The 26431-nt window shown below is 47.6% G+C and overlaps 6 protein-coding genes and 8 non-coding genes across 26 annotated transcripts; 2 read left to right on the top strand and 12 right to left on the bottom strand.

Moving 5' to 3' along the window:
* On the top strand, positions 1-3210 carry LOC133472749 (fibrinogen alpha chain). Of its 2 annotated transcripts, XM_061764049.1 has the most exons (4): positions 1-629; positions 775-958; positions 1276-1421; positions 2093-3210. In XM_061764049.1, the coding sequence occupies exons 2-4, from the start codon at positions 865-867 to the stop codon at positions 2405-2407; spliced, it is 555 nt and encodes a 184-aa protein (XP_061620033.1). In that variant the 5' UTR covers positions 1-629; positions 775-864; the 3' UTR covers positions 2408-3210. The 2 variants fall into 2 exon arrangements, with proteins under 2 accessions (XP_061620033.1, XP_061620034.1); XM_061764050.1 differs by lacking the exon at positions 1-629 and having other exon boundaries at positions 636-958.
* On the bottom strand, positions 3204-6159 carry LOC133472743 (uncharacterized). 2 transcript variants are annotated; one of them, XM_061764043.1, is made up of 6 exons: positions 5238-6159; positions 4504-4617; positions 4229-4431; positions 4046-4121; positions 3846-3956; positions 3205-3767 (listed from the first exon to the last, which is right to left on the bottom strand). In XM_061764043.1, the coding sequence occupies exons 1-6, from the start codon at positions 5279-5281 to the stop codon at positions 3557-3559; spliced, it is 759 nt and encodes a 252-aa protein (XP_061620027.1). In that variant the 5' UTR covers positions 5282-6159; the 3' UTR covers positions 3205-3556. The 2 variants fall into 2 exon arrangements, with proteins under 2 accessions (XP_061620026.1, XP_061620027.1); XM_061764042.1 differs by having other exon boundaries at positions 3204-3767; positions 4229-4617.
* Positions 6160-6300: 141 nt separating this feature from the next.
* fgb (fibrinogen beta chain) lies at positions 6301-9816 on the bottom strand. The gene is made up of 13 exons (XM_061764006.1): positions 9685-9816; positions 9578-9610; positions 9364-9467; positions 9203-9305; positions 8682-8750; positions 8348-8462; positions 8158-8264; positions 7880-7994; positions 7697-7816; positions 7505-7627; positions 7336-7430; positions 6750-6940; positions 6301-6586 (listed from the first exon to the last, which is right to left on the bottom strand). The coding sequence occupies exons 1-13, from the start codon at positions 9772-9774 to the stop codon at positions 6358-6360; spliced, it is 1494 nt and encodes a 497-aa protein (XP_061619990.1). The 5' UTR covers positions 9775-9816; the 3' UTR covers positions 6301-6357.
* rnf175 (ring finger protein 175) lies at positions 9684-14812 on the bottom strand. 8 transcript variants are annotated; one of them, XM_061764029.1, is made up of 19 exons: positions 14680-14812; positions 14299-14332; positions 14040-14091; positions 13791-13830; positions 13555-13595; positions 13302-13353; positions 13037-13088; positions 12802-12841; positions 12565-12604; positions 12104-12363; positions 11878-11915; positions 11619-11760; positions 11395-11549; positions 11158-11295; positions 10968-11088; positions 10542-10675; positions 10364-10465; positions 10149-10292; positions 9684-9927 (listed from the first exon to the last, which is right to left on the bottom strand). In XM_061764029.1, the coding sequence occupies exons 11-18, from the start codon at positions 11898-11900 to the stop codon at positions 10172-10174; spliced, it is 936 nt and encodes a 311-aa protein (XP_061620013.1). In that variant the 5' UTR covers positions 11901-11915; positions 12104-12363; positions 12565-12604; positions 12802-12841; positions 13037-13088; positions 13302-13353; positions 13555-13595; positions 13791-13830; positions 14040-14091; positions 14299-14332; positions 14680-14812; the 3' UTR covers positions 9684-9927; positions 10149-10171. The 8 variants fall into 8 exon arrangements, with proteins under 8 accessions (XP_061620013.1, XP_061620012.1, XP_061620011.1 ...); XM_061764028.1 differs by having other exon boundaries at positions 9684-9858; XM_061764027.1 differs by lacking the exon at positions 9684-9927 and having other exon boundaries at positions 9960-10292.
* LOC133473045 (small nucleolar RNA SNORD14) lies at positions 12436-12528 on the bottom strand. Its single transcript, XR_009786956.1, has one exon. It is a non-coding gene; the product is annotated as a small nucleolar RNA SNORD14 (small nucleolar RNA).
* Positions 12673-12765, bottom strand: LOC133473030 (small nucleolar RNA SNORD14). The gene has a single exon (XR_009786942.1). It is a non-coding gene; the product is annotated as a small nucleolar RNA SNORD14 (small nucleolar RNA).
* LOC133473028 (small nucleolar RNA SNORD14) lies at positions 12910-13002 on the bottom strand. Its single transcript, XR_009786940.1, has one exon. It is a non-coding gene; the product is annotated as a small nucleolar RNA SNORD14 (small nucleolar RNA).
* LOC133473027 (small nucleolar RNA SNORD14) lies at positions 13158-13250 on the bottom strand. Its single transcript, XR_009786939.1, has one exon. It is a non-coding gene; the product is annotated as a small nucleolar RNA SNORD14 (small nucleolar RNA).
* LOC133473044 (small nucleolar RNA SNORD14) lies at positions 13421-13513 on the bottom strand. Its single transcript, XR_009786955.1, has one exon. It is a non-coding gene; the product is annotated as a small nucleolar RNA SNORD14 (small nucleolar RNA).
* LOC133473029 (small nucleolar RNA SNORD14) lies at positions 13662-13754 on the bottom strand. The gene has a single exon (XR_009786941.1). It is a non-coding gene; the product is annotated as a small nucleolar RNA SNORD14 (small nucleolar RNA).
* On the bottom strand, positions 13899-13991 carry LOC133473043 (small nucleolar RNA SNORD14). Its single transcript, XR_009786954.1, has one exon. It is a non-coding gene; the product is annotated as a small nucleolar RNA SNORD14 (small nucleolar RNA).
* Positions 14161-14253, bottom strand: LOC133473038 (small nucleolar RNA SNORD14). Its single transcript, XR_009786949.1, has one exon. It is a non-coding gene; the product is annotated as a small nucleolar RNA SNORD14 (small nucleolar RNA).
* Positions 14813-14901: 89 nt separating the features above from the next.
* Positions 14902-23647, top strand: trim2b (tripartite motif containing 2b). Of its 2 annotated transcripts, XR_009786790.1 has the most exons (14): positions 14902-15050; positions 16599-16778; positions 16849-16994; positions 17738-17918; positions 18009-18268; positions 19008-19146; positions 19215-19385; positions 19524-19823; positions 19981-20148; positions 20348-20516; positions 20585-20655; positions 21373-21513; positions 21683-21940; positions 22031-23647. XR_009786790.1 is itself a non-coding variant. In XM_061763964.1 (13 exons), exons 2-13 carry the CDS (start codon positions 16680-16682, stop codon positions 21833-21835), a joined length of 1998 nt encoding a protein of 665 aa, XP_061619948.1. In that variant the 5' UTR covers positions 14902-15050; positions 16599-16679; the 3' UTR covers positions 21836-23647. The 2 variants fall into 2 exon arrangements, 1 of the variants encoding a protein (XP_061619948.1); XM_061763964.1 differs by having other exon boundaries at positions 21683-23647.
* On the bottom strand, positions 23556-26428 carry LOC133472741 (ceramide-1-phosphate transfer protein-like). Of its 3 annotated transcripts, XM_061764037.1 has the most exons (7): positions 26318-26428; positions 25978-26090; positions 25820-25881; positions 25590-25756; positions 25422-25527; positions 24771-24967; positions 23556-23919 (listed from the first exon to the last, which is right to left on the bottom strand). In XM_061764037.1, the coding sequence occupies exons 2-7, from the start codon at positions 26066-26068 to the stop codon at positions 23691-23693; spliced, it is 852 nt and encodes a 283-aa protein (XP_061620021.1). In that variant the 5' UTR covers positions 26069-26090; positions 26318-26428; the 3' UTR covers positions 23556-23690. The 3 variants fall into 3 exon arrangements, with proteins under 3 accessions (XP_061620021.1, XP_061620023.1, XP_061620024.1); XM_061764039.1 differs by lacking the exon at positions 26318-26428 and having other exon boundaries at positions 25978-26307; XM_061764040.1 differs by lacking the exons at positions 25820-25881; positions 25978-26090 and having other exon boundaries at positions 25422-25756; positions 26318-26421.
* Between the last annotated feature and the right edge of the window lie 3 nt (positions 26429-26431).

The raw sequence follows: 26431 nt of genomic DNA, 5'->3' as shown, positions 1-26431 counted from the left end.
AGTTCTGTGCGTGTGTGTGTATTTTAGTGGGATCCACTTGAAAACCATGTGGTCCTGGGATTCCTCATTGGTGAAGGCCACACATACGCTTCTCACAACAACAAAAAATCAGGGCTGAACCTTAAATGCAGTAGAAGCTTCACAGGTTTCTCTAAAATGTTCAATGTGCATGTCCGGTTGTTCCATGGTTCAGTACTTTGGGTCGAACAAGAGCTTAACAGCAAAATTCACTTTTTCAATTCAATGTTTTATTTTCCAAAGACATCCATCCATTCTATGCCTTTCTGTGGCTCCTCCCAGTTGAAACCTGCTGGTGGCAGTCAAAGCTCAGTGGCCTCTTCTGTCTGAGAACATCATGGCGTCAACAGGAAGTTGCATATTTCATGCTTGTGTTTGGCAAACAAATCTGTCACTCCAGTGTCTGTCTTGAAGTTCTATCCAAAAGCAAACAATCCTGGCGGCCTCGGACCCTGCGCACGCCGTGTCCCCGCTAACCACATATTTGCATTGCGCCCACAGCATGCGCAAGGCTGCACGTCCAACACGAACGCCAGCAGCCCAGCCTCTCCCCCGATCGACGACACTGCCCCGCCCGGTCGGACGTATCGCCCTGTTCCCATGACGACTGGGTAAGAGCAGGAAATGTGTCTCGTTGGCCTTGAACGCAAGAGGATATTTCACCATAACATTATATGCACTTTGAAGCCTTTTCATTGGAAACAAACCATTACATGTCAATTGACCAATGTTTGAGCCTTTTTTCTCTCGCGGCAGGGCAGGAAGTGTCCGTCCGGCTGCCGCCTGCATGCTGTCCTCTCGCGGGCGGACACGGAAGCTGACAGGAAGCTCTATGGATTCTGTAAGATGGCCGAGGTGTTGGAGGCCAAGGTTGAAGAGTTCATGGCGAAGGTCGCCAAGGTCTACCGCCATCACCGGAGGATCCTTGTCATCCAACACGGTAAAGCCAGCTGCCACTCTGTGTGTGGTTCTACAACTAATTTTCATCGCACTACTTTCGTCGAAATGAAGCTCAACTCACTTCAAATTACTTCCTTGGCACCAAGGTGCCACTAGATGGCGCCATAGCACTACCTTTGTCTATATGAAGCTTTACAATCAACATAGTCCTGTAGCACCAAGATGGTGGTAAAGCACTACTTTTGTGTCCAATGCCCCAAAAATGCAAGGAAAAATTCAGGCAAGCTTTTGGCGCGCCATCTAAAATGATGCGGAGGGCCGCATGAGTAGGACACGTGTGGTGTGGGCCCTCTGCAGTGTCGGAGCTCAAGTTCGTGCAAGACGCCGTCGAGTTGGCGAGGAACCTGACATCGCTACGGCAACGATCATTGCGGCTGCGGTGGAAACTGGAGGAGCTGAATGAGCGCGTACAGCGACAGGTGGAAGAGCTGTGGAGAGCTGAGGTGAGCTGTGCTGAAGGTCATAAGAAGGTCGGGGAGCACACGGCGATGTTCCGACGTGGCGCACTTGACAAAATCCACTACCGCGCAGATTACAAAGTGGAAGTACTCAAAGTGATGGGCCAACTCGGCTACAGATTTTGGGGGGAAATGTGTTCATTTTGATTAGTTTATCATCGCGATTTTATTTGTAAAATTAATTTGAAGATTTTTGTATTTATCCTTCCATCCATTATCTACACCGCTTATCCTCACACGGGTCGCGGGTATGCTGGAGCCCATCCCAGCTACCTGCGGGCGGGAGGCGGGCTACACCCTAAACTGGTTGCCAGCCAATCGCAGGGCACACAGAAACAAACAAGCATTTGCACTCACATTCACACCTAGGGACAATTTAGGGTCTTCAATTAACCTACCGTGCAGGTTTTGGGGATGTGGGAGGAAACCGGAGTGCCCGGAGAAAACCCACGCAGACACGGGGAGAACATGCAAACTCCACACAGCCCGGGGCCGGGATTTGAACCCCGGTCCTCAGAACTGTGAGGCGGGTGTGCTAACCAGTCGTCCACCGTCGCTAAAAATGTTAAGAGTAGCTATATTTGTTACTTTTTGGAAACTAGGGTAGTCTTACAACTTGCTGAATCTAGCAATAAATTGGCATTCATGCTCATCAGGTGGACGTGGACATGAAGCTGCGAGCGTGTGGGGGCTCCTGCAGGGCGGCGCTGTCGTTCAGCGTCGACCACGACGGTTATCGGGCACTGAGGGCTGGCGCGGCTGAGATCGAACGCCAGAGAAGCGAGGAGGTCCCGCCTCCTCGAGATATCCCACCAATCAAACTGCGGCCCACGCTCGTGGGCCCGACCGCGTCCAAAGCGTACAAGCGGATCCCGACGGTGCGGCGAGAACTGCTCACCCAGTTTGAGGACATCGGACAAAACCAGCTCTTTGTGGACAAGTCTGAGAATGTCGCATCCCAAGAATCGTAGCACCTCTCCGACATGCACTACCCAAAATATTATTAATATCAGTTAGACATTGACAAGTATTGGGGCGTTGAATTGATCACCACTGGACTGTCGCAGTTGTCTGAATCTGAGCAGGCATCATCAGTCCATGCACAAGGCTTGCTAGGACAGGTTTTTGGTGTGGAACCACGTTGGCGCCATGCCCCAAACCCCGAATGGTGTCATTTATTTTCGAATGCACGACTCATTCAGATGCCTTGCAGAGGCCACAGTCCGTCACCAAGAGTCATTGGGTAGAAACTCCCTCCATAATATTCCATTCCGTTGTAAAAAAAAAAAGAGGTTCTAAAATAATATGATATATTATATAAATGTATTAGAAATATATGTTAGTATTCGGTGCATTAAAAAGGTCTATTTTTCCTGCTGAATTCAGTACAGGCGACATAGCTCGTTTACTTCCCGGTGTGTATTATTTAGAGTGCTATACTCACCTTTTTATTTTGTAACATTGTGTGTTACAGTTTTACACTGTGGTTCAGTAACGTCCAAAAACAAGTTCCGGCTTCAACTGGATTTACTGAACGCTTGTGTTTAACTGACTGAGAAACTGCACCACTGGTGAGACCAGAACAGTCAGAAAGAAAGAAAGAAAGAATGAAAGGTCATTGTTTACAATAATTTGTCATTTTGTATTATGTGTCATTGAAATTGCATGTATCAAAAGTATTTGCGGTATCGGTGAGTACTCGCATTCCTAATTCTGACAATGTGTATGTCTTCTGAATCAAAGAATAAAAAATTGGGCTATATAATGATTATCATTATGTGTAATATAGAGTAATTATTATTGAGTAATTGTTATTCAATGAACTCAACTTTATTCATAGAACACTTCAAAACAACCCCTGCTGTACACGGCTGTGCATGAATAATTAAATGCCCTTGTACAATACTGAAATAGTTGTGGTAAACTTGAATGTCGAACACGTCTTAGGACGTGGATCAACTTCAACAATGTTGCCTCAATTTGGGTTTGGAGACTGCGACGTTGACAGATCTTTCCGGCATTTGACTACTTGAAAAGTTTGGAAATTGAAGAAAAGAACAACAATACTTGCTGGCTTCCTCAGAAGCTGCAAGTGTTAACTGGGTTTCTTTGAAATTTTTTCACGGAACAGTGTCAACATCTAGACCTGCACAAGTAGAGTGTAAACCGCTCTTATCGGTACAGTTACCACACTTGTACTGCGGGGGGCGTTTGCCACAGAGACCCTTCTGCTTGGCAATCGGGCAACCCTGAGAATCATCTCTTGCCCTCTGGCACTGGTTTCTCTTCGCTTCCCTTCTCGCTGGCACTTTGTGAGGCCGTCTGAGGTTCCTGACACCCAAATACAAAAAACGAGTCCAATAAGCGGTCTTTAATAGGAAATGTGCTTTCTGAGTTTTAGAGCGTTACCTGTGAAGGAAAATATGTGGCCTCGAGCATGAGTTTTTACGCTCATTCTGCTTGGCTTTTCTCTTCCCCTTCAAACATGATTGAACAAGCAACAAGCTGTGGGAAAGCTTCCTGACAAGAAAAAAAAAAAAAAATCAAAAGTCTTAATTTACAGACTGCTCGCAGGCCACTTTCGTCACTCCACCAAAGATTTGACTGACCCTCTTGACTCAGGCAGCCTACTTGCCTTCCACTTTTTGAGCAGGACCCAATTATCGCACGTCAAGGAGGTGGGATCTGAAATACAAACCACGAGAAGCATCTTGCATCTTTATACTGAAACGTTTTTTTGTCTCTCTCGATCGCAGATTTTCACGAGTCTCTCCCACAAGAAACAACCTTACCGTTATCCAGGAGTTTATCTTTGATGGGAGTTTTCAAGCTTTTTGCCCTCTGGTAGAGCTTCCGACAGGATGGGCAAAGGCTGTCGGTGGTCTTCGGTTTTTGTCGGGAGCCGTGACTTTCTGAGGGGGAGCAACATTGCTCATCCGAATCATCTAATCCTCCATCTCCACGACGACACTCTCCAGGCTCCTCCTCTACATGACTGGTGACGACATCAACGGCGTCGCAGATGTGACCAAACTCCTTATAAACGTGGCTAACATCCAATCCAAACCTCATCCTCTTAGCCTGAGTCCGGCGTTGGACAACACCTTCACTTGGGTTGCGACTTTTATCAAGCTTCTTCTTTGAATCCCTTTTCATCTTGGAAGTGTGTCCAGTGTACTGCCTGAATTGCAAAGTCACCGTAAATAATAATGAGCTGTAACTAAGTAAACACCTAGTTTATGATTTATGATGTAGCCCACGTCCTAGTTTTAATCACAATTTCTCAAAAGAGCAAAGGCGTTAATACTGGGACATTTTCAAAACTGTCTTCATCTATTTCTATATACTTCTACCAAATTTGCGACAGGTCCCTTTGCGAGACGTTCCTCAGTAACCGCCGCCATGATGGCTCATATTTTTGCTTCCACCTCTAATTTCATGAATTTTATCCACCACAAAAATGCCCAACTCCTCTATTTATTCCTTCATATGTATTTTAATAACCTAAGCACGTTTGGGTGCCCATCAACCTACTCACGACCTGACCGCCATCTCCATGGCTAGCATTCAATTTTGAACACATGGCTTTCTAGAATAAACTAAAGCTCTCCAAATTGCTAGCTTTCTTTTAACTGTTGTATAGCACAATATGTTGAGAAATATATGTACACGTCTATTCTTCTGAGACCTGAAGATGGTTAATAAACCATTCTGAAGCGTCGTTTTTTTTTGTTAGCTCCTAGCTAGCTAAAAACAATGAACGTCCGCCATGACGCACTCGATCAGAACCAATTTTCTTACTTCATCGCAAACGGCTCCCAGACTGCACGTGATGACGTTTTCATCTCAGCGCTCGATAACAAACTTCAAATGTGCTTGTTGACAGTCTAATGTCCTACCAGCTCAACAAACTGTTTGCCCTAATGCTCCTTTTCTTAGACGAATTAAACTGTACTTCTTTCACCCACTTTCTTTATCTTCAAATCAATTTTAGTAAACACTGCCCCCTCGCGGTTCGTCTATCGCTTTATTACGTTCCATCCAAAAGTCAACATTTTGACGTGTAAAAAAAAAGAAAAAAAAGGGTAAAAGTAGAAATAGTGACTCACCTTTATTTTAAGTAAAAGAAAAAAAGTCAAGACGATAAACTGTACTTAAGTACAAAAGTAAAAAAATATTTCTGCCATCAATTACATTCTGAAAAAAAACCTGCCAACAAAATCCTTTTCCTTTTTTATTAACTTGCATAATGCTCATGCTGAGAGAGGGGGTGGAACAAAATAAAATAAAAATCAATTTACACACTATCAAAACAACGTTTTCCTGCAGCATTTCGTTTTTTTTCTGTTTGGAATTTCAATTTAGAATTTTTCAATGCCAGATGATGGTGATTTTTAGGCTGGCACAAAACAATGCATTCAACAAATATCACGCTTAGAGCTGACAAGTGCAAACATTTCTCTTAAACAAGGCCATGGATTGGGAATATCTTGCTTCTCCGAATCCATTGCGGCAGTCATTAATGCTCTCTGGTTCCCATTTATCCACATCGCTGCTGTCAGTTTTTTTTCCGCCCAAGTCCCTGACCGCTTTCTATTTACGTTGTGTTGTAAAAAGTAATGCGGTGACCACTGCAAGCGGTGTGGCAGCACCCCAGCGCCCTCTATTGACCAGCCGCCACTGCCGAAACCCCAATATTGCATACTTTTTGTGATTGGGGTGTTTCATTTGCGCTGTGCTAATATTAGCAGTCCAAACGTAAAGTTGATTGGATTATAAATGAGCCCATAAACATGTCCACCGTGTTGTCAAACAGGAAGTATGTTGGTTGTCAAGCTAGTTTAATGAGCAGCGAGGACACAAGTTGGGAAGTAAGTATGATGTTTATTTACGGTGTTTCTGTTGTTGTTATTGTCCGTTATCAGGAACCGAAGAAGGGACGTATCTTCATGCTGATGGCCTTGAGCGAGTACCAGCTGCCCTTCCAGTTCATCCACACCACGCCGTCATCTGTGCCGTGCTTGGCCATCTGCTTCGTGTAGGCTCCGCCCACGTAGTACCGGCCGTTGGGATTGGCAGAGTGGCAGTGGTTGTACCACCAGCCGCCGCCGTCGTCTCTGGAGCACTGCTTGGAGGGGTCGCCGGGTCTCCTGGAGTCACGACGAAGAGGGCGAGTTAGACAACAAACAAACTAGGCCACGCTGACAGGACATGACGTATGGGCAAACAAATACGCGCACGGGCATTTGACACAAACGGTGCCCATCTGAAAACGCCTCACCGGCTTCACGGGCAGTTTGTGGCCACACCTACCAGTTGTCATTGTCTCTGTCGGAGGTGCTGAACATGGCGCCGTGGTGTTTGGTCATCGTGCGGTTTTCCCCAAACAGCTCCAGAGCGCCATCCAGGAGGCAGTTCCCGGCGTTGCCAGAGTAATCGCTCACCGCCAGCACATAGTTGGACGACTCGGACTGCACGGTGAACTGGCGGTACTGGGCGTAGACCTGAATGCAGAGCAACACAGCCATGATTCCCAACCAGAGATCAAGTATGCTGCGGGAAATTATCCAATTTCACATAAATGGTCCCAAAAGTATTTATTTACGACACATAATGTATCTCTGGGCATCGATCTATGCCAGCGACAGGCAGAACAATTCAATGCTCTTCCACTAGACGGCAGAAGGTACAATTAACCTGTGTATCATCCTGTCATTCATACAACAGAATGATAGTTATGTGTTCAAATATGCAGGCCCAGATTTCACATTGAGTAAGTACAATTGTACCTGTAAAGGTCATAGTGCATTTAAGGTTCATCCGAAAATGTTCCCCTAATATCCCAAACCATTTGTAAGTAGTGTATGTGCACTAGAACAACGCCGAGCCCCACGCTCACCTTAGCGCCAGTCCAGTCCTGCATCTCGATGAGGAGCTCCGTCGTGCCCATCTTGGTCAGCTGACTGATACGCTCATTTCCCAGCCAGTATTCGCCTGTCACGTGACAGGAAGTGAGGTTAGTTGCACTGCACCCTTTCTACATAATGAGAGTTACTACAAAAAAAGACCTGGGGTCTCGCAGTGACCCTTGCCCACGTCCAGTGCGATGTTCCCAAAACCACGTCTGTACTCGTCCCAGCGTCGGCCGAAGTCCACGCTGCCGTCCAGTCGGTTTTGGATAAGGAGCCATCCTAGAGGAGAACGTTCACGTGAGACAATGTTCCTCACGAGATCTAGTTCCGCCCGTGCGCCCCACCTACCTCCATTACGGGAGCTCTGGTCACAGAAGACTTTGTACGGGGCCGCAAAGGGGTCCGGTTGGATCAAGTACATCTGCGACTCGTTCCCGCCGCGGCGGTAGATGTCCTCGCACTCCTTTCCTGGAAGTACGGAAAGTCGCTTGAGCATTGATTCTGGTATTACTATTTTGTCATTTCTCTCACCGGTCACCACGGGGATGGGGCATTTAGTCTGGCACGCCTCCTTGCAGTGCTCCCTCTGCACCTTGATGGCCTTCTCCAGCTTCTCGATCTTCAGGCGGATCTTGTCCACGACGCCCTGCGTGGTGAACCATGTCAGGGGATGTCGCTAAAGGCGGCGCTATTTGGTGCTCGACGGCAATGCCATTGCGTCAATATTTGTTGCTAGGGCAGTCTGAAAAGTTGCGAAATATAGCAACAAAAACGCTCGTTGCCATCAAAGTTTGTGGTGTGTCGGCCACCTGCAGGATCCGAATGGTAGAAGGGAACACGGTGGTGACCGTCTCCTTGATGAAGACGTGCTGCTCCTCCACTTGACCCGTGAACTGATTGACCACCCGGCCGTTGTCTGTGGAGACAGGAAGTTCCCGATGGGTGGCGAGGACCGCGGGAAGGACGTGGTAAAAACGCTACACGGACGAGTGGAGTCACCTCCGATGATTCGCTGGCGCTGGGTGAGCGAGGAGGACATCTCGGTGGCGAAGTTGTAGACGACATTGGACGAGCGCGACAATTCATCCACCAGAGGCGTCAGCCCCTTGATGCTCTGTCACAGACAGGAAGCAACTAAAAGACGAGCGTAGCGCAGTGATTCCCAACCACGTGCTGTGTCAAATGATGAAACTTCACTTTCATTCATTCTGAATTGCAAATTATGTAGCTTTGTTGATCTGTCTGTGCCAGTGACAGGCAGAACAATTAAACTCTCTTCCACAAGATGGCAGAAGATCCATTTTTTTTGTAGTAAACGCTGGCGTATACTTACCGTTGTGGTGCTCTTCTCCTGCTTGAGCAGCGCCGTCTTGAGCTCACAGCCGGTCGGACACAACACTCCCTGGCGAGCGCGGGCAAAGCACAGACTAGTAAACGTCGTGCTGAATCCTACCTTAACGTACCAATCATTTTACACTCGAAGCATGCGAATTGATTGCATTTATCACAATATAGCATTGTGCCAATAGAATTTTCGGACTTTGTGGCAAATATTACGTCACAGCAGGCTGTTGCTTTATGAAGTTTAGTCCATGGACATGGGACAGAAAAAAAGTCGGGCCCAACCGATATTGGGTTTTTTTTTTTTAGGCCGATTCTAATATTTGGCAAAATAAAATTCCAATAACAGCTGTTTGAATTCAAAAATATACAACAAATGAAATTACTACAATACTTTGTCCTTTAGTATTCATTTAACTTGACAACAGGGAAAAAAAGCAAAAAATTCGGCCGATTTTTACAGATTTGAAAAGGGCCGATTAACGAATCGGCCTCAGAAGAAAGCAAGCATACCAATTTCCCGGCGCCGAACGAACAGCCGCCCGACTCGGGGTGCACCTTTTCCTCTTCCACCGCCTCATGTTCTTTGGACACGGTGGTGGGGCGTCCTTGATACCTGCGCGAATGCCGTCTCAGCGTCATGGCTCGTGTAGGTGTGTGTGTAAAAGACTGACCTTCTGCCACTGTAAATGGGGGGTGCCGGGTCGCGGATGGGGTTGTAGTTGTCGCGGCCCTGAGTAATCGGGCGGTGGCTGCGGGCGCCCGCTGCCGATTGGTCCTGTGAACACAAAGCGGAAACTCGATGAGTCCGACGGACAGCGTGCTAGTCGGGTGGTCAGGAGGAACGAGGACAGGCAGAACACAAAATGGACGAAGAGTGTGACGTACTGTCGCGTTGGTCGTCGTCGAGGTTTGTGTGTCCTGCACGTAAAGCACAAACCGTCAGCGCCGATTTTGAACGCACACCGTGTAAAAAAGCAGATGGTCGGGCTCACCGTGTCGTAATTGTCGTAGTCCAGGTTGCCCTGTGAGGCGGCGCCACTCACACACAGGAACAGCAGCAGCAACGTGCGGGTCGTCTTCATCTCGACTTTGCTCTTGTGTCCCGCGGGCCTCGAAGAGGCTTCTTATGCTCGCCCACTCCGCCCCTTGCTGCGATTGGTGGATCTCTGAGAGTACAGGTCATCGCACAGCAAACATGACCGGGACTGACAGGAAACGCGGTCAGTGTCAGGAACCTGCCGGTTGTTTGAGTCCAAAGGGTCATCAGCATGTCGAAGTTACGTTTATTGGTTTTGATTTTTTCAAAAACAACACTTTAGTGACACACAAAACATTACAACCCCCAAAAGAGACAAAGTGGAGAAGTCAAATGTCCCAAAACACTTTGAAGGAAACAACGCGAGTGTTCAGGAAGCAAAAACGCATCCCAACAGTCTGCAAGACACGGGCTGCGTACGGGAGTGTCGCTCCTCAAGGATGCTATTCCAGCCCCAGTGAGAAGTTGATCCCGTGGACGATGCCAATGATGATGGGTTGCCAGGCAACCAGGTACCGCAGCCAGTCCAGCAGCTGTCCATACAGGACGTGCGTCTTTTCCCAGCTAGACACGTGACCACGTTAAGGACTGATTGACCAACACGCGCACACACACATGAATATACAGAAGGATACGGGTTGTTCATCATGGTCTTCAAGTCCACCTTCTCACTGCAGTAAGGACACGTCTGCTTCTTCCCCACAATGCACCAGCCACGGATGCAGAACTCGTGGAATCTAGAAGGGTGAGGGGGCAAATTCAGGCACAACAGGAAGTGGCTGTTCTGAAGGTGCTTCGGAGGTTTGAGTATACATGTGACCACAGGACAACTGGTACGTATTCTCCATGACGCCCTCCTCGTCCACGTCCACCAGGATGTTCTGGGCGCACACGGCGCAGATGTGCTCGCTCAAACTCCGGCTGGGAATGCCACCGTGGCTGTAGTACTGTGCACATACACACATCGCATAACAACCCAGGCTGAACTTATCTTAAACAGTTGAGATGTCACTTTCAGTACTTCCTTGACACCAATTACAGCAATCCCCTGCACATTCGCAGTTACCCATTTGTGTTTTTTTTTGTGGAACCAATATTGTCATCCTGGGATTTGGGGCCATCTTGTGGCATCTCAGGGCCTTAGAGACCCCAAAACACACCCAAAAGCAGCAAATAGGTGAATCTTTCAGCGTACAACACCCCCCACCCCCCCCAAAAAAGGGAAGAGGTGAATTCTACCCCGATGGTGGACGCCATGGAGTCGGAGCAGATCTCCGCAAAGTCCCTGCCCAGCACGCCGTAGTAAAGCCCGTAGAACAACATGACCACGCCCACGTCCATGGAGTCCTCTGCCTTGATCCTGCACACGTCGACAGAAGCGCGGCCTCGTAAGCGTCGCCTCGTGAGCCTCTCGTCCATCGGGACTCACCGGAAGAAGACATTGAAGCCAACAATGGTGAAGATGATGGCCACGTAGCCTAGAAGCCCCACAGCGTAGCTGAGCTTGTAGATCAACAGGAACCACTTGTACACCATCCTGCACGAGAGGAAGTCGCTTGACGCATAACTTGACGGACAGAAATCAGGAGATTACATTCGGATTTAAGGATTGTGTTTTGATGATGACTTGCTTGAGGGTTTTTTTGGCCACAGTATCTTCACCTACCTTGGTGTCCGGCAGGCGAGTGGCTTGCGTGTGGCTCTGAAGATGACGTAGCTGGTGATGACAGAGAAGACGCCCCACATGGACAGAAACCTCCACCAGTAGAGTTTTAGGGTGAAGTAAAGAGGCACAGCCCACATCTGGACCAGCGTGACCAGCTGAGGACAACAGATACAAAACTACCTGAAGCATCTCACTCACACTCACAGTCACACACTCTCTCTTACATTGTAGGAGCGGTGGTGGCGCTGCTTCCACTGCACCAGCACGATCTGGGCCACCACCAGAGTAGCCCCCAGGATCAGAATCATCTCGGCGTGCATGGCCTCGTGTCCTTTGTGTTTGACGTGCAGGCGCTCATGTTGCATCCTTCAGACATGATTGCCATTAATAATCAGCCCTCGTTTCATGTCGCATAGAATGCTCCACTCATCGTGCATATTATAGATGAATTATTGTACGAAGAGCTGGATGCGGTCCACTCACCTCCAGCTTTCTCTGGGAGTCATTTTCAGCACGTCATCCTGGAGGAAGCAGTGAAGATTTGGTGTGTGTGGTTGGGATAATTGTCATTCATTATTCGCACTTTTTTTGGGGAGCGTTGTGCCACGTCGCAGCAGCAGTGCATCGTTTCACGCCCGACATGCTAAACATTTGCCACGAGGACGATAGCAAGCCATTTGAAAAAAATGCTTGTCACGAAATGACCTACCTGAGGGTCTGCACCCGCCAGCCTTATGGAATTTGGGTGTAGGTTAGCCGAGCTGGCTAACAGCAGCTGCTAGCTTGATGGGCTAACAGCTGTTAGCATGACCCGCCTTCGTGCGGGAAGCCACGAGGATCAAAATTTGTTTCCTCCCCCCCAATTCAAGTCATTCACACAGTCATGATTTCAAGTCCTTTTATTCAACAGAAACAGAGCAAACATGAACATTTCTCTTCTTCCAGACACTGCCTGCTTGTAGTTTGTACCTGCAGGAAGAGGACAAAGCAGGCATCAGCAGTCTGTTCAAATCCCAACTGACACACGAGCATCCAGAAGCGTCGCTCAGACATCCAAGGAAGTATGAAGCCATCTTTGGTCATGTGACCTCTGGTGGAAACTACGAATGGCAGGAAAAGTCGTCATCACAGCGACAAAAGTGTTCAAATTGTCCCCCAGATTCTACGTACCCGACTGGCTCAGGTTGCCCTTGTACAAGATGGCCACCACCTACAATGCAAAAATGGAGGAAGTCAGTTTTCAAAGTAAACCAACTTGACAAGTCACATTTCAGTGGTTCGCTCAGACATCCAAGGAAGTGTTAAGCCGTCTTTGGTCATGTGACCTCTGGTGGAAACTACGAATGGCAGGAAAAGTCGTCATCACAGCGACAAAAGTGTTCAAATTGTCCCCCAGATTCTACGTACCCGACTGGCTCAGGTTGCCCTTGTACAAGATGGCCACCACCTACAATGCAAAAATGGAGGAAGTCAGTTTTCAAAGTAAACCAACTTGACAAGTCACATTTCAGTGGTTCGCTCAGACATCCAAGGAAGTGTTAAGCCGTCTTTGGTCATGTGACCTCTGGTGGAAACTACGAATGGCAGGAAAAATCGTCATCACAGCGACAAAGATGTTCAAATATTTAAAAAAATTAGATACCTCACTGGCTCATGGTTGCTTACTCGCAAAATGGCCACCGCGGGTCATCTGTCTGGAAAGCGAGAAAGAGAAAGTTAGTTTTAATGCAAACAAACTTGACAAGTAGTAACATTTTAGTCGTTCGCTCAGACATCCAAGGAAGTGTTAAGCCGTCTTTGGTCATGTGACCTCTGGTGGAAACTACGAATGGCAGGAAAAATCGTCATCACAGCGACAAAGATGTTCAAATATTTAAAAAATTAATTCATTTTAAAAAATTACATACCTCACTGGCTCGTGGTTGCTTACTCGCAAAATGGCCACCACGGGACATCTGCCTGGAAAGTGAGATAGAGAAAGTTAGTTTTAATGCAAACAAACTTGACGAAGTCACATTTCAGTGGTTCGCTCAGACATCCAAGGAAGTGTTAAGCCGTCTTTGGTCACATGACCTCTGGTGGAAACTACGAATGGCAGGAAAAATCGTCATCACAGCGACAAAGACGTTGAAATAGTCACCCCCAAAAAAAATTACGTACCCGACTGGCTCGTGCAAAATGGTCATCACGGGAAGTTCACCCTGAAAAAGAAATGGAGAGTTAGTTTTAATACAAACAAACTTGACAAGAAGTCACATTTCAGTGGTTCGCTCAGACATCCAAGGAAGTGTTAAGCCGTCTTTGGTCAGGTGACCTCTGGTGGAAACTACGAATGGCAGGAAAAGTCGTCATCACAGCGACAAAAGTGTTCAAATTGTCCCCCAGATTCTACGTACCTGACTGGCTCAGGTTGCCCTTGTACAAGATGGCCACCACCTAAAACGCAAAAATTGAGAAAGTCAGTTTTCAAAGTAAACCAACTTGACAAGTCACATTTCAGGGGTTCGCTCAGACATCCAAGGAAGTGTTAAGCCGTCTTTGGTCACATGACCTCTGGTGGAAACTACGAATGGCAGGAAAAATCGTCATCACAGCGACAAAGATGTTCAAATATTTTAAAAAAATAATAACAAAAACGTACATACCTCACTGGCTCGTGGTTGCTTACTCGCAAAATGGCCACCGCGGGTCATCCGTCTGGAAAGTGAGATAGAGAAAGTTAGTTTTAATGCAAACAAACTTGACAAGAAGTCACATTTCAGTGGTTCGCTCAGACATCCAAGGAAGTGTTAAGCCGTCTTTGGTCACGTGACCTCTGGTGGAAACTACGAATGGCAGGAAAAATCGTCATCACAGCGAGTGGTAAAGAAAGAAAAAAAAAAAAGTGTAGAAGACGTTCCAAACCTGTTGTGGTGTTCAGATGAGTTGCATACAAAGCCTGCAATGCCAATGAATCACAAATGAGAAACATACCAGCACTTTCGCCACGTGTTGGCAAAGCAAGTAAATGTATAGCTTATCTAGTTACATTTCTTTCAGAAAACAAGATTAATTAAAAAAGGAAAGAAAAAAAAAGTCAAAAATACACATTGCACACATGCTGCGGCGCAATTTATTGACGAATTAAGCCCTCAACGAGGTCACAGTGAAACGACCATCGGCAACCATCCGTCTGGTACGAGAATCCTAAATGCAAACCACCACAACAATCGTCCTCGCTGTTTTTTTCTTATTAAGTACAGCAAGACATTAGATGATAGAAAGCGAACACTAAGTTTTATTTACCGTCATCTTCGAGACTGTTCACGCTCGCGCCTCAGCAGACAGGAACCGAATGTTCACGAAGGTTTCCGATGGATTTTATATGTAGCCTGCTGTACATCAACGCCACCTGGCGGCCGGAGGGGGTACGACGGACAACGGGTCCCTTGCCTAAACTTGTTCCTGATTGGCGAACGTTACGCCAAAGCTGGTTGGACGCCCTTTCCCCCGCCTCCGTCTGCTTCTGCTGCTGCTGGTGTTGCCATGATGATGATGATGGTGGCATCCTCCCCCCCCCCCCTCCTCACACACACACACAGAGGCAGAAAATGATGGCTTGAGGCTGGAAAACACACACACGCTGTTCGGCCGTGCGTCCGTCGCACTGGAACATGGTGAGTATCTATCCTCTCGCCTTTCACTTGACACAACGCAGTGATGAGAGGATGGTGAAGGAGTGAGGATGCAGGGATGATGATGATGATGATGATGATAATGACGGAGGGAGGAGACGGGAGCATCTGTAGCTTGTCCCTGTGCGACATCCGGCCTGCGTGTGCGCAGCAAGTTAGCATCCGAGCGCTAACAATGACAGCAGCAATTTAGTGTCACATCATTAAATGTAAACTACAATGAGAATGTCACATGGAAGATGATACCTGTCGACAGTAAAAAAACAAAACAAAAAAACAAAAAACAAAAAAAAACGCCATTTGCATGAGTAGGGACCGAGCCCTGCCGCGAATAGTGAAAAAACACCCCCCCAGCTATGGGCTACAAATGCTTTTGTTTACAGGCATATATTCTTTATCCTCTGTGAAAAACGACAAATATTACCACAGTTCCTGAGTCACTTAAAGTTGTTGTGAAAGTCTTCTTTGTTTTTGTCTGCATTATACCACCACCCCAGTGGCTAAGTTGCGAGCCGCAATGAATGCATCACGATGCACAAACTGTTGAATTCTTTACCTTTTATTTATGGTGTTATTATGTTTTTATAAAGTCAAATATAGCATGCCAATTTCCTTCTTTAAAAAGTTTATTTTGTTGTTTGGGGAGGCTGGAACAGATTAATGATATGTCCAATCATTTAAATATGGAAAAGTGATTTGAGAGACACATGCTTTGAGTTAAGAGCATGGTCACGGAACGAAGAAAACCCGTATCTCAAGGCACCGCTGTCTATGTACATATGAGCTCCAGGAGTCGCTTGCCTCACTAAAATGTAGCATTTTAGGATCAGAGGCCTGAGATGGCTCCCCGTCTGGTCTCCGTGGCAACCGCAGCATCAGCCTCACTCCGAAGACACGAGTGTGACCTACTTAACCGTTCTCGCAGGAGGCATTTCCGTCGTTAGCGTCTTGATATTCCGCAGGACGCCAAGTGAACTGAGCGCAATCTGCTCTTGTGCTTTGGTTGCGTCCCATCAAAAGTCTTTGAAAGGCTGAAGTTGAAAGGTCAAACTTCAGCGGCCCATGTTTGTTTTTGCGGATGTCAAAATGAGATTTTGGGGCCTTCTATTTTGGCCAGTAATGTTGAGTATTGATATTCCTCGAAAGGTATCCCATGCAGCTACAAGAGTAGAGTGGGTTTGATTTACACAACATTCCAAATTGTAAAACACAAAGTGGGATGCTGAAGATAAATCACACCATCACACAAAAAATGTTATGTTTTTAAAAAGGAAAAACAGCACTGTATTGTTATAAAACGTCAGAAAAGACAATGTAAGGAAATGAACTGCTTTTATAAGGAATAAGGACTATACGTAGCATATTATATATATTTGTGTGTTCGATGTGTGCCTTTAATGGGCGTTACCTTGTAAGTGACATCACAGGCCGGAGTCGGAGTCGCTCCTTGCGAGTGTTCTCATTCTGAACTTGTGTGTTTGACTGCCCCGTTCACTAAACGGCTTAGTTCACTTATGCCTCGGCACTCAGGACTTTGGCTCCGACCGCCTCATGGATTGAGGGCAGGGCGGGCAGCATCGCAGCGGAGACGTCATCTCGCCGCCCCAGCCGATGGCGGCCCATCAACACTCTCCAGACAGCAGCAGCGAGGAGTGCACCGTGCTGGAGGCTCCGCCCACTAAGGACACCTGCCCGGATCACGGCGGCAAGGTGAGGCGGCCGCGTGGCCTCGTGATGCGCGCCCGAGCTGTTGCCGTCCTTCACGCCGTCTCCTCCGCAGGTGTCCGACTACTGTTGGGCGTGCGCGCGTGCGCTGTGCGGCGAGTGCGTGCCCCAGCACAGCGAGCACCCGACGGCGCCTTTGGGCGAGGCCTTGGAGCGGCACCGGCGAACCTTGGAGGAGGGGATGAGGGCGGCTCATGACAGGTGACGAGACGATGCCTTGAGTCTTCGTGTTTTGTACTCGAGTTGATTTACTGGAAGTTGTTTCTTTTGGAACTTGGCTCAAACTTAGGGAAGGCTTGACTTTGACTTGTCATACATGAAACTAATCCCTCGTTTCTCGCGGGGGGGCTAGGTTCCGGACCACCCCCGCAATTGGTGAAGTCCGTGAAGTAGCGACCACATAGTTTTGGATTATTTATACATATTTTAAAGATGTATGAAGCTCCCGAGAATCTTATTATTCTTCCCCACACTCCTATTAACCTTACCATATTCTAACAAGCACTTTCTATACTCTTAAACACCTTTTAAACTCTTAAACACAAAGTAATTCACAGTAGTACTATAACCTATGTAAGTTTATTCTTTGTGTTTTAATGAATTTTTCTATTTTTTTGCCATTTTAATGTTTTAGGGTAGGGAGCGTTTATTTCACCATCTCCAAAATGACAGCATACATTCAAAATCCTGGACTATGGCAAATTATGTGCAATTTGAAGATGAAAAGAATGAATGAATTAAAGCGATTTCCATTCATTTCAGGGGTCCGGTATGGAATATTGCATTAATAAGGTAAAGTGACTTGAAATAAACTGTGACTTGACTTGCCCAAGACAGAATGACTTGAGACTTCCAGGTTAAGACTTGAGGCTCGATCCCAACTCTGTGACGGGGACACTTTGAGAAGTTTTCTCGAATCACCAGACAGCGTTGTTTCTCTCCAGACTGTCACAGATTTCGGCCCCCGCCGTCGTGGTGGGCGAGATGGTCCAGCAGCTGACCAGTCAGAGGGCGGCCATCGAGGAAGACATCCAGTCCAGCTTCGAGGACCTTCACAAGCAGCTGGACGTGAGGAAGAGCGTTCTTCTCATGGAGCTGGAGGTCACCTTTGGCCTCAAGCACAAGGTGACTGAAATGAAACAAGGCATTTTGGGTAACCACGTAGCGTTACTGAAGACTGAGATCCGGGGCTATGTTGTCCTGTGGTGAGTCCAGGTGCTCCGGTCTCAGTTGGAGAGTCTGCTGCAGGGAGAATGCGCCGTGTCTTCTGCCTGCGCCCGCGCAGACGAGGTCCTGGCGACCGAGGCCTGTGCCGCAAGCTTGGAAGTGGAGCTGGACCTCAAGGAAAAGCTGGAGGAGCTGGCCGGGCGGGGCCTGTCGTGCCAGCCGGAGGAGAACGACCAGCTGGACCTGATCCTGGAGACGGACGGACTGCGCAAGTGGATCCACAACCTAGGCACCATCGTGACCACCAGGTAAGGGATCTCGCGCCCTCATCTTAAACACAGTGGTCCTTTTCTACGGCATCGTCCTTGTGGTATCTTTTTTTCCCCTCGCATTCTAAAAATATATGTACAATACCATTTATCTGGATTATGAATTCCGGTAACCTCCTGTCATATGGACTCTTTAAAAAAAAGTATGTCAAGAATGTTTGACCCCAATACGTACTGACCTCATTACAACGCCATGTTTAGGGAGGATAGCGGAGGCATTTTGGAACTGCCACTTTAACTGTTTGACTAGTTACTCAAGTTGAGGCAGCAATGTAAATAGGTTTTAGAGAAGTGTGTGTTCTTGAGTTAAACTCCAATATGCCCTCATCGACAGGCCTCGGGGAAACACTTGAGCAGTGTACCAATGCAACTATGTTACCATTATGAAACGAGCTCAAACATGAGTGATCAAATAGGGTACGACAGGACATCTTTAAAAAACAGAGCAATCATGGTAGGCAAAAGAGGAAGAAGACATCTCCACACTACAAGGTGTGTTAGGAAAGTTCCAGGACTGATGTTTTCCCCTCTCTCCAGCATTTTCTTCTGATCTTTAGAGATTCCAGCCAGAAGACTTAGTCAATTCTTCAAGCGCCGAAAAACTTCACGGAAATGTCCCGAGTGTCGGTCTTTCGTGTAGAGCGACACTTAGCCTCAAGCTGGCCCTTTACTAGTTTTGGCCTGTCTGATTTTGAATCCACATCGTCCTCTTGCTCAGTGCCGTGGCGAGCCAGAGCGAGGCCATGGGCGCTGGCCTGGAGCAGTGCATCGTGGGACTTCCTTCCTCCGTCACCATTGTAACCAGAGACAAGTCCGGAGGGGCCTGCAAGAGCGGAAACGCCATCCTGTCAGCTGAGGTCGTGCTTGCGGCCGGCGAAACGAGGTCAGGGCGAGGCCGGCTTACCTCGTCTTCTTCTTCCCGCAGGTGTTCACGCCCGACGGCAGCATCGTGGACGGCGAGATCGTGGACCGCAAGAACGGAACGTACGAGTTTGTCTACGTGCTGCCCAAAGAGGGCGACTTCTCACTGGCACTGCGTCTGTACGACCAGCACATTAAAGGAAGTCCTTTCAAGCTGAACGTCAGCACGCCACAGGTGGGCGGAAAACATTCACTCAAAATTCATGCATGGATAAAGACAGGAGGTGCTCAGCGTGTGGTGAAAGCTATGCTCATAGAACTAGTTTGACTGTACACATGCAGACACACAATACTGAGAGAACCTCCACCCCAGGTGTCGCCCTCCACCACCACGCCCTCTAACTCTGCGGCCAATGCCACGCCGTCCACGGGCTCCTCAGAGGGCGCCAAGAGACGGGGCAAGTCCCCAGGCCAGAAGAAGAAGGGCTCCAAGAGGGCCAGCAGCGCCCTGGGAACGCCACGCCGCAAAACCCAGAACCCCATCGAGGACGACCTCATCTTTCGGATCGGAACCAAGGGCCGCAACAAAGGAGAGTTCACCAACCTTCAAGGGGTCTCTGCCGCCGCCAGCGGGAACATCCTGATCGCCGACAGCAACAACCAGTGTGTGCAGGTGACGACGCCATCTTGCGTGGCTCACGGCCATACTGCTCTGCAGAGTGCTGTTTTTTCTACATTCAACACATGTAACCAAAAAAAATCTCTTGCCTGGTCACGGAACAAAATAATCCCTCAGAGGTACCATTGTATTATTGTTTGCTGTCTTTCAGGTCTTCTCCAGCCAGGGAGAATTCAAGAGTCGATTTGGGGTGCGCGGACGGTCGCCAGGGCAACTGCAGCGGCCCACGGGCGTGGCGGTGCACGCCAGCGGTGACATCATCATCGCTGACTACGACAACAAGTGGGTCAGCATCTTCTCCACCGACGGCAAGTTCAAGGTGAGCGTCAATCTCGCGCATTTATGGAAAGCCGTTTGAGCATTGATGCGATATTTCTGGTATACATTGCGAGTAAAACAGTCATTTTACAAGTGGACTGAATTGTCTTACTCGTGAGGACCATGAGTGTACTAGTACATGGACCTAAAGCGTGCTAACATCCTCGCGCTAATGTTGTGATGCTAACACGGGTGGACAGGCCAAGCTGGGCTCGGGCAGGCTGATGGGACCCAAAGGCGTGTCAGTGGACCACGAGGGTCACGTGATCGTAGTGGACAACAAAGCGTGCACGGTCTTCATCTTCCAGCTGAGCGGAAAGCTCGTCACCAAGTTCGGGAGCCGCGGGAACGGCGACAAGCAGTTTGCAGGTAAGGTGCGCCAGCCGGATCACGTGACGGACTCGGTGGCTAACCCTCCGTGTGCTGGTGCCTGTAAGGTCCGCACTTTGCCGCTGTCAACAAGAACAACGAGATCATCGTGACCGACTTCCACAACCACTCTGTCAAGGTAGCAGCCTTCGCCTAATCTAGGATTTAAGACTTCAGCTCTGTTTCTTCTTCTGTAGTTTTGGTCTGTTATGCACATTATTTCCTTGCTTTGTGTCCTGAAGTCTCTGAGAGAACTAGTTTCTCCTTGAGACCCCTAAAGCCCGATTCAATGTGTCATCACCTGGAAAGAGGTTTGCTAATTAAGCTTTGTGACATGGAGACAATTGCCTTCGAGTACACGTCATTTACACCAACAATTTTATGGAGACCGTGCCCCTATATTACAAACATCATCCATTTTCTGAAGCGCTTCTGCTCAAGCGGGTCGTGAGTGCGCTGGCGCCTATCTCAGATGACTCCGGGCGAGAGGCGGGGTACACCCTGAGCTGGTCGCAACCAATTACTCCTCAGCTTCGAGCCAATTCAATTCTCTAATATGATTGTAACATATCACATTAACCTAACATCACTAAAAGTCTAAAAGTTTGTTTTCGAACAAAAGGTGTCCTTTCCATAACAGAGCATTTTTGAAATTCACTTAAAATATGACTTCCCTCATTAAGCCTTGATTGACTTTAGTAGCATGATATGATGAGTTTATCGTGGAAAAGAAATATGAATTTGTTATCATAACACATTTAGGAGTACATATGGTCGCTATGTTCAACTGGGGCAAGGCTCGTAAGGTGTTCCTTGGAAAACTAGCTGCCCGAAAGGAACGTTTGTTTCCCGTCAGGTGTTCACGCCCGACGGAGAGCTGCTCTTGAAGTTCGGCTCCAACGGCGAAGGCAACGGACAGTTCAACGCCCCCACCGGCGTGGCCGTGGACGCCAACGGGAACATCATTGTGGCCGACTGGGGGAACAGCCGGATTCAGGTACGTTGTGTCACTTGTTCCAAAACTTCATTCGACCCTTCAATTACAGTTATATACGAATAAATGGTAAGCAAAAATCCAAATATTTGGTTTTGTCATAAGCAGACTCCCCTAGTGCTCTCAATGAGAAGTGCAATATCATTAAATGTGACGCGCGTCGCCCGTGCAGGTGTTCGATGGCAGCGGCTCTTTCCTGTCCTACATCAACACGTCGGCTGACCCCTTGTACGGACCGCAGGGGTTGGCCCTGACCCGGGACGGACACGTGGTGGTGGCCGACTCAGGAAACCACTGCTTCAAAGTTTATCGCTACCTGCAATGACGGCAAGCTTGAGGAAGATCCAGGAGGCGGTGGCTGCCATTTTCATTCCGATGAGGTCAACATTTGTCAACGTTTAACATCCCTGGACGGGCCAAGAAGGCGGATGTGAGTCCAAGTGATGTCATCCATGTTGTTCTCTGATCGATTTGATGTCATTTTGTGATCGTTCATTTCGGTATGTATACCACCTCCCAGCCTCCAGGGGGCAGTTAAGCGCTAACTTTGTTAGCATGGATGGCGAAAGGGCAAAGCTAGCAGTCCACAGTGTAGTGACTCGCTGTGCCGCCCCCCCCCCACCCACAGGGAGAGCACAATGACCAATCAACCCTTTAAAGTGACCAGTTAAAATTTGACATTTACGCGTTACCAGAGGAATGAATCCACATGCGTGCTCACCAGCAACGACGGGCCAGGCAAAGACTGAGTGGGCGGAGTCAGCGAAGGACATCACACTTCATTAGCAAACTCATGAATTACTTTTGATTGTGTTCCATTGTGTGCATTGAAACTCTTAAGTGCCAAAGCGTTATGTTCATCTCTCATTCAGCTTGATTGACCTACACTACTCACAAAAAGTTTGGATATTGGGCTCTTGGGTGATATTTCTTAAAATGGACGCCTGTACTATAAAAATCCATATAAATAATTGCTTAAAAATCTGCGATTCCACAAGATAGCGATATAGAACGATGACCCGCAACAGAGCGGGGGTTCACTGAAACAGAGCTACAGAGAGACTGGAAGAGTCACAGAAAGGGATAAAAGTGGGCGTCCTTGGAAATTTATTGATCGATTCGTGGCTCAAACACGCGAATTTTGCCGTCCTTGGTAGAGAACAGCAAGTTGTCAAAAAGTACTGAAATAGTGAATAGTTGGACAGGAGTATTCAAAAGTTTAAAGGTCAGATTAAGGTCACGTGTTAAGCTTATAGTGCATCTTAGGTTCATCCTGAAATTGCACCGAAAGCCCAAAGTCCTTAACTCTTTGTGAGTTGTGTATTTTCTCTCACTATTCGGTAGTCAATAGTCACTTACTAATGTCTTCGAACAAGCTAACAAGCCAGCACACACCACAAGCTAAGTGCTAATGTCTCTTTTTAACTATTTCCCCACCAAGAATGTCATGAGCATAGCTTATTAGCATGTTCCCCGAGCGCGGCCAATCTTCAACGTTTATTAGTATGGTGGCGCGAACATGGCTGACATTATGGGCTTATTAGCATGTGGACCAACTCAGTTAATATGATTAGCATGTTCATTGTGTGGCTAACACGTCTACGCTGCACTTGCTGTCATTTTATTCATCAGTTTTTGTGGTACACATAATACATTAATCCCCTGCTATTCGCCAATAGCGAGTAATTGATGCAATTGCTAATATTCATAGTTTAAACCTTAACTACCTGAACTTAAAAAATAAATAGCTTACAGATGATTTGATTTCAGAAGAGCAAAGAGACTCTCCAGAACTTCTGCTAACAAACCCAGCTAAACTTAGCTCCTCCCCAACAGATAAAGATGATAAACAATCGAAATGCGTCATAGGTGAACGGCAAATGTATGGGGGATAACCGCAAATTGGCTCGATGGTTTCATCATATTGCCATAAATAACTTTTATAAGTGAACCGGCCTTGTCGACCAAAGATTGATGGGGAAAAAGTTAACAAACCAGCTCGTTATCCTATCAATATTAAGAGTCAAATCAAGACCAACGAGGGATGTTTCTGTGCTATTGATTGTTAATTGGTTTTACATGTGAATGTTTCCTGTCTGCATGTCCATTCAATAATCAATAAATGACTTTCTTCATCCGTTCGGCACTGCACTTTGTCCCTCCGTAACACGGGAGCGCCTTCAGGGCAGGTCCAGCATGGCGTGCTCCTCGAGAATGCGCTGCGTCGCACCGTGCACCTTCTCGAGAGCGCGGCTGATGACACGCAGGACGGGCTCTGCCTCGGGCTGATTCTGGGCGCACACCAGCCGCAGGAAGTGTTCCCGGTCGGGGAGGGCGACGAAGACCAGCTCTGCGGCCTGCCGGAGCACCCACGGGTGGTGGGGGGCCAGCGCCACCTGGTAGGCGTCGCTGGGGGGCCGAGGTAGCAAAAGTACTCACACTCTTTGCTTAAGTAGAATTTCAGATACATGTGTTACATAAAAAAAAAAAAAAAAGCTGGTAAGATTTGTCCTAGTGATTCAACTCGATTCAAATTATGAATGTGTGTAGTTGTGATAAATAGTCACAGAGAACACTGTCCAGCTTCACAAAATAGCAGTGCCATCAATACTAAGCTAGCATTAGCAGCTTAAAAAAAGCTGTAAGCCATGGCTGTTATATTGGTAGCATGACTTATTTGTAATTACGATAACATTCAATTTATCGGTTTGATATCAATTCAAAAATAAACGTGACAAACATCTGTCAAGCAGAAATTGTGCATCGCTTCTGAATATTGCAAAATTGTCAGCAAAGCTCCTGAAGACCAAGAACAGGTCATCGCGCGGATGTGAAAAATAATAAAAAAAGAAAAACAAGGATAAAATGAGAAAACAAGAAATGCAAATATTGAAAAAAAAGAAGCTGGATCTCTACAAGTAAGCTTCAGCCACGACGCCTCGCCACCAACACACCCTCCCCGGGCACAACCATCAATAAAGAAAACGTTTTTAACCAAGAGCTAGCCGACACTGGCTCAAGCATTTATGCTATCGAAACAATGTGTTCCCATTTTGTTTCTTTGCTAATGCTGTGAGCTGACAAACAAACGGAAAAAAAAATAGCTAATGATAACAATCGAAGAAATACACCTTACTTGTACAGGTTTATGCTTGTTCAGATTAGACAAAAAAGTTGGCAGAAAAATAAATACATACAGATACCTGAAAAATCCATTTAAAGTAGAGAAATAAAGAGCGGTCAAAGAGGTGCGTCCAAACCTGCTGAGCTCGCCGGGTGTCTTGAGGCGTCCGTGCCGGTCGGGCGCGTGCGTCAGGCCGTCCAGCGTCATGGCGAGCCATAGCAGGGAGCGATGCAAACGCAGCAGCGTCCTGCAGCCCGAATCTGTTCGCCGGGTAAAGTCCACCACACCTGCTCGTATCTCCACCTCTGCCATGGAACGCACTGAGCGGTACGCCTGTGGTGGGAGCACAGGAAGCCCTTTAACGCCTGCCGTTCAGTGTAGTGTAATAACTCACCTACGCATCTGTGATGCAGTCAGATTTTTAGGCTAATTGATTGAAATGTGGCAGTAATGACCTTACCCGTTAATAACGTTTAGCTTGATTTTCTACAGCAACAGTAGTGTAGTTTAATTATCTTCTGTTACCCCTTTAGGCTGCAAACCCATAAAGCCCTTAATGCTACCATCTGCATCTCGTTTAGACAGTGAACTGGTCCCTGATGTTACCTAACTAGTGCAACCCATTTCGGCAGTAGATTGATTCAGCCTCTAAAATACTGCTATACTTTAGTCAAACTCGTTGCAGATGGTTGGCGACTAATGAAACAGAACCACACACACACACACACACTGCGTTTTCGGTAACAAAGCCGGTTGAGGTCGCACATCCACAGCCCCCCTCTCTCACCGCCCGCTTCGGCCCAGGTGTGCCAGCCAGCCGTCGTATCAGCTCCAACTTCTCCTTGACCTTCTGAGAGAAGAACGAGACCACGGGTCCCAGAGACTCCATGAAGCTGCCGACAGAAGAGAGCGTGCTCAGTCCCCGATCGCACCGTGCTGTGTGATCGGCGCGTACGTGATCAGCTGATCCCAGCTCTGCAGGTACGGCTCCAGCAGGACATCGTCGGCAACGGAGAGGCTGGACGTCAAAAAGCGCAGCAGACGCGAGGCCTGAAACGATTGGCCGGGGCATTCCCGGATGAGGGGCGGGGCTCTGTCAGGCTCCGCCAATGGAGGTTGAGGCTGAGAGAGAAAAGGACTTTAGACCAGGAAACGATTGCCAACGCAGCCCAGGTATATTTCTACCGTTTTTCTATACGTCCCGCATGGAAAGTGTGCAGGGCCACAGTCTCCGTCGCCACCCTGAGCTGCGGAGAGTTTGGAGAGCATTAAAAGCGCCGACACCAAAGGTCAACTGGGCGGTCGATGAACCGTAGTATGCGCCCATGAGTCAAGTGACTTACGGAGCCACACAGAGCTGACCAAGACAATCAGCGCCAAGATGGCTGAAAACAGCAGGCAGTGAAGCAGTGCCGTCCGTCCGAGCGTGACCATGGCGACCGCTCACAGAAAAAGCCTCAAAACACACACATATATCATATTGTGCACTATCGTAGAAACACTCGTCCCTAGGCAAACTTTGAACTTGACCTTTGCTCTCGTGTGTTTATCGACACACACACTCACAAAAAAGTACGTAGAGAAACAAATACTCAAGTAAAGCACAGATTCCTGAAAAATCTACTCAAATATAGAAACACGGTATGTGTACTTCATTACTTCCACCACTAAAAAGTAGCATACCTTTTACTAGTGATGGCAGTTTCCTTTACTGTCATATTCACATGACACTCCAGCTCCAAAGCTAAAGATGATTCGAAAGATGAGTGTGTGTGTGTGGATTGAAATGTAATTAGC

The sequence above is a fragment of the Phyllopteryx taeniolatus genome, chromosome 23, assembly GCF_024500385.1.
Source record: "Phyllopteryx taeniolatus isolate TA_2022b chromosome 23, UOR_Ptae_1.2, whole genome shotgun sequence".
Classification (NCBI taxonomy): Eukaryota; Metazoa; Chordata; class Actinopteri; order Syngnathiformes; family Syngnathidae; genus Phyllopteryx; species Phyllopteryx taeniolatus.
This window is presented reverse-complemented; position numbering and strand designations above follow the sequence as displayed.

Bases quoted from the DNA above. Each gene is read 5' to 3' on its own strand.
- LOC133472741 (XM_061764037.1), bottom strand. From the start codon at position 26,068: ATGGTCACGCTCGGACGGACGGCACTGCTTCACTGCCTGCTGTTTTCA. The intron at 24,968-25,421 runs GTGAGAGAGGGG...CTCCCACCACAG, and splicing joins CACCTGGGCCGAAGCGGGCG to GCGTACCGCTCAGTGCGTTC. The intron at 23,920-24,770 runs GTTTGGACGCAC...TCGGCCCCCCAG, and splicing joins ACACCCGGCGAGCTCAGCAG to CGACGCCTACCAGGTGGCGC.
- LOC133472749 (XM_061764049.1), top strand. From the start codon at position 865: ATGGCCGAGGTGTTGGAGGCCAAGGTTGAAGAGTTCATGGCGAAGGTC. The intron at 959-1,275 runs GTAAAGCCAGCT...GGCCCTCTGCAG, and splicing joins GATCCTTGTCATCCAACACG to TGTCGGAGCTCAAGTTCGTG. The intron at 1,422-2,092 runs GTGAGCTGTGCT...CATGCTCATCAG, and splicing joins AAGAGCTGTGGAGAGCTGAG to GTGGACGTGGACATGAAGCT.
- trim2b (XM_061763964.1), top strand. From the start codon at position 16,680: ATGGCGGCCCATCAACACTCTCCAGACAGCAGCAGCGAGGAGTGCACC. The intron at 17,919-18,008 runs GTGACTGAAATG...TGGTGAGTCCAG, and splicing joins CCTTTGGCCTCAAGCACAAG to GTGCTCCGGTCTCAGTTGGA. The intron at 19,147-19,214 runs GTCGTGCTTGCG...TTCTTCCCGCAG, and splicing joins ACGCCATCCTGTCAGCTGAG to GTGTTCACGCCCGACGGCAG.
- fgb (XM_061764006.1), bottom strand. From the start codon at position 9,774: ATGAAGACGACCCGCACGTTGCTGCTGCTGTTCCTGTGTGTGAGTGGC. The intron at 9,306-9,363 runs GTCAGTCTTTTA...GCATTCGCGCAG, and splicing joins CCCATTTACAGTGGCAGAAG to GTATCAAGGACGCCCCACCA. The intron at 7,628-7,696 runs GTAGGTGGGGCG...GTTCTCCTCTAG, and splicing joins CCAGAGCTCCCGTAATGGAG to GATGGCTCCTTATCCAAAAC.
- LOC133472743 (XM_061764042.1), bottom strand. From the start codon at position 5,281: ATGAAAACGTCATCACGTGCAGTCTGGGAGCCGTTTGCGATGAA. The intron at 3,957-4,045 runs GTCAGTCAAATC...TTTTCTTGTCAG, and splicing joins AGGCTGCCTGAGTCAAGAGG to GAAGCTTTCCCACAGCTTGT. The intron at 3,768-3,845 runs GTAACGCTCTAA...TTTGGGTGTCAG, and splicing joins CCACATATTTTCCTTCACAG to GAACCTCAGACGGCCTCACA.
- rnf175 (XM_061764029.1), bottom strand. From the start codon at position 11,900: ATGACTCCCAGAGAAAGCTGGAG. The intron at 11,296-11,394 runs GTAGGTGAAGAT...CTGTCCGTCAAG, and splicing joins CTCGCCTGCCGGACACCAAG to TTATGCGTCAAGCGACTTCC. The intron at 10,466-10,541 runs GTATACTCAAAC...TCACCCTTCTAG, and splicing joins CAGTTGTCCTGTGGTCACAT to ATTCCACGAGTTCTGCATCC.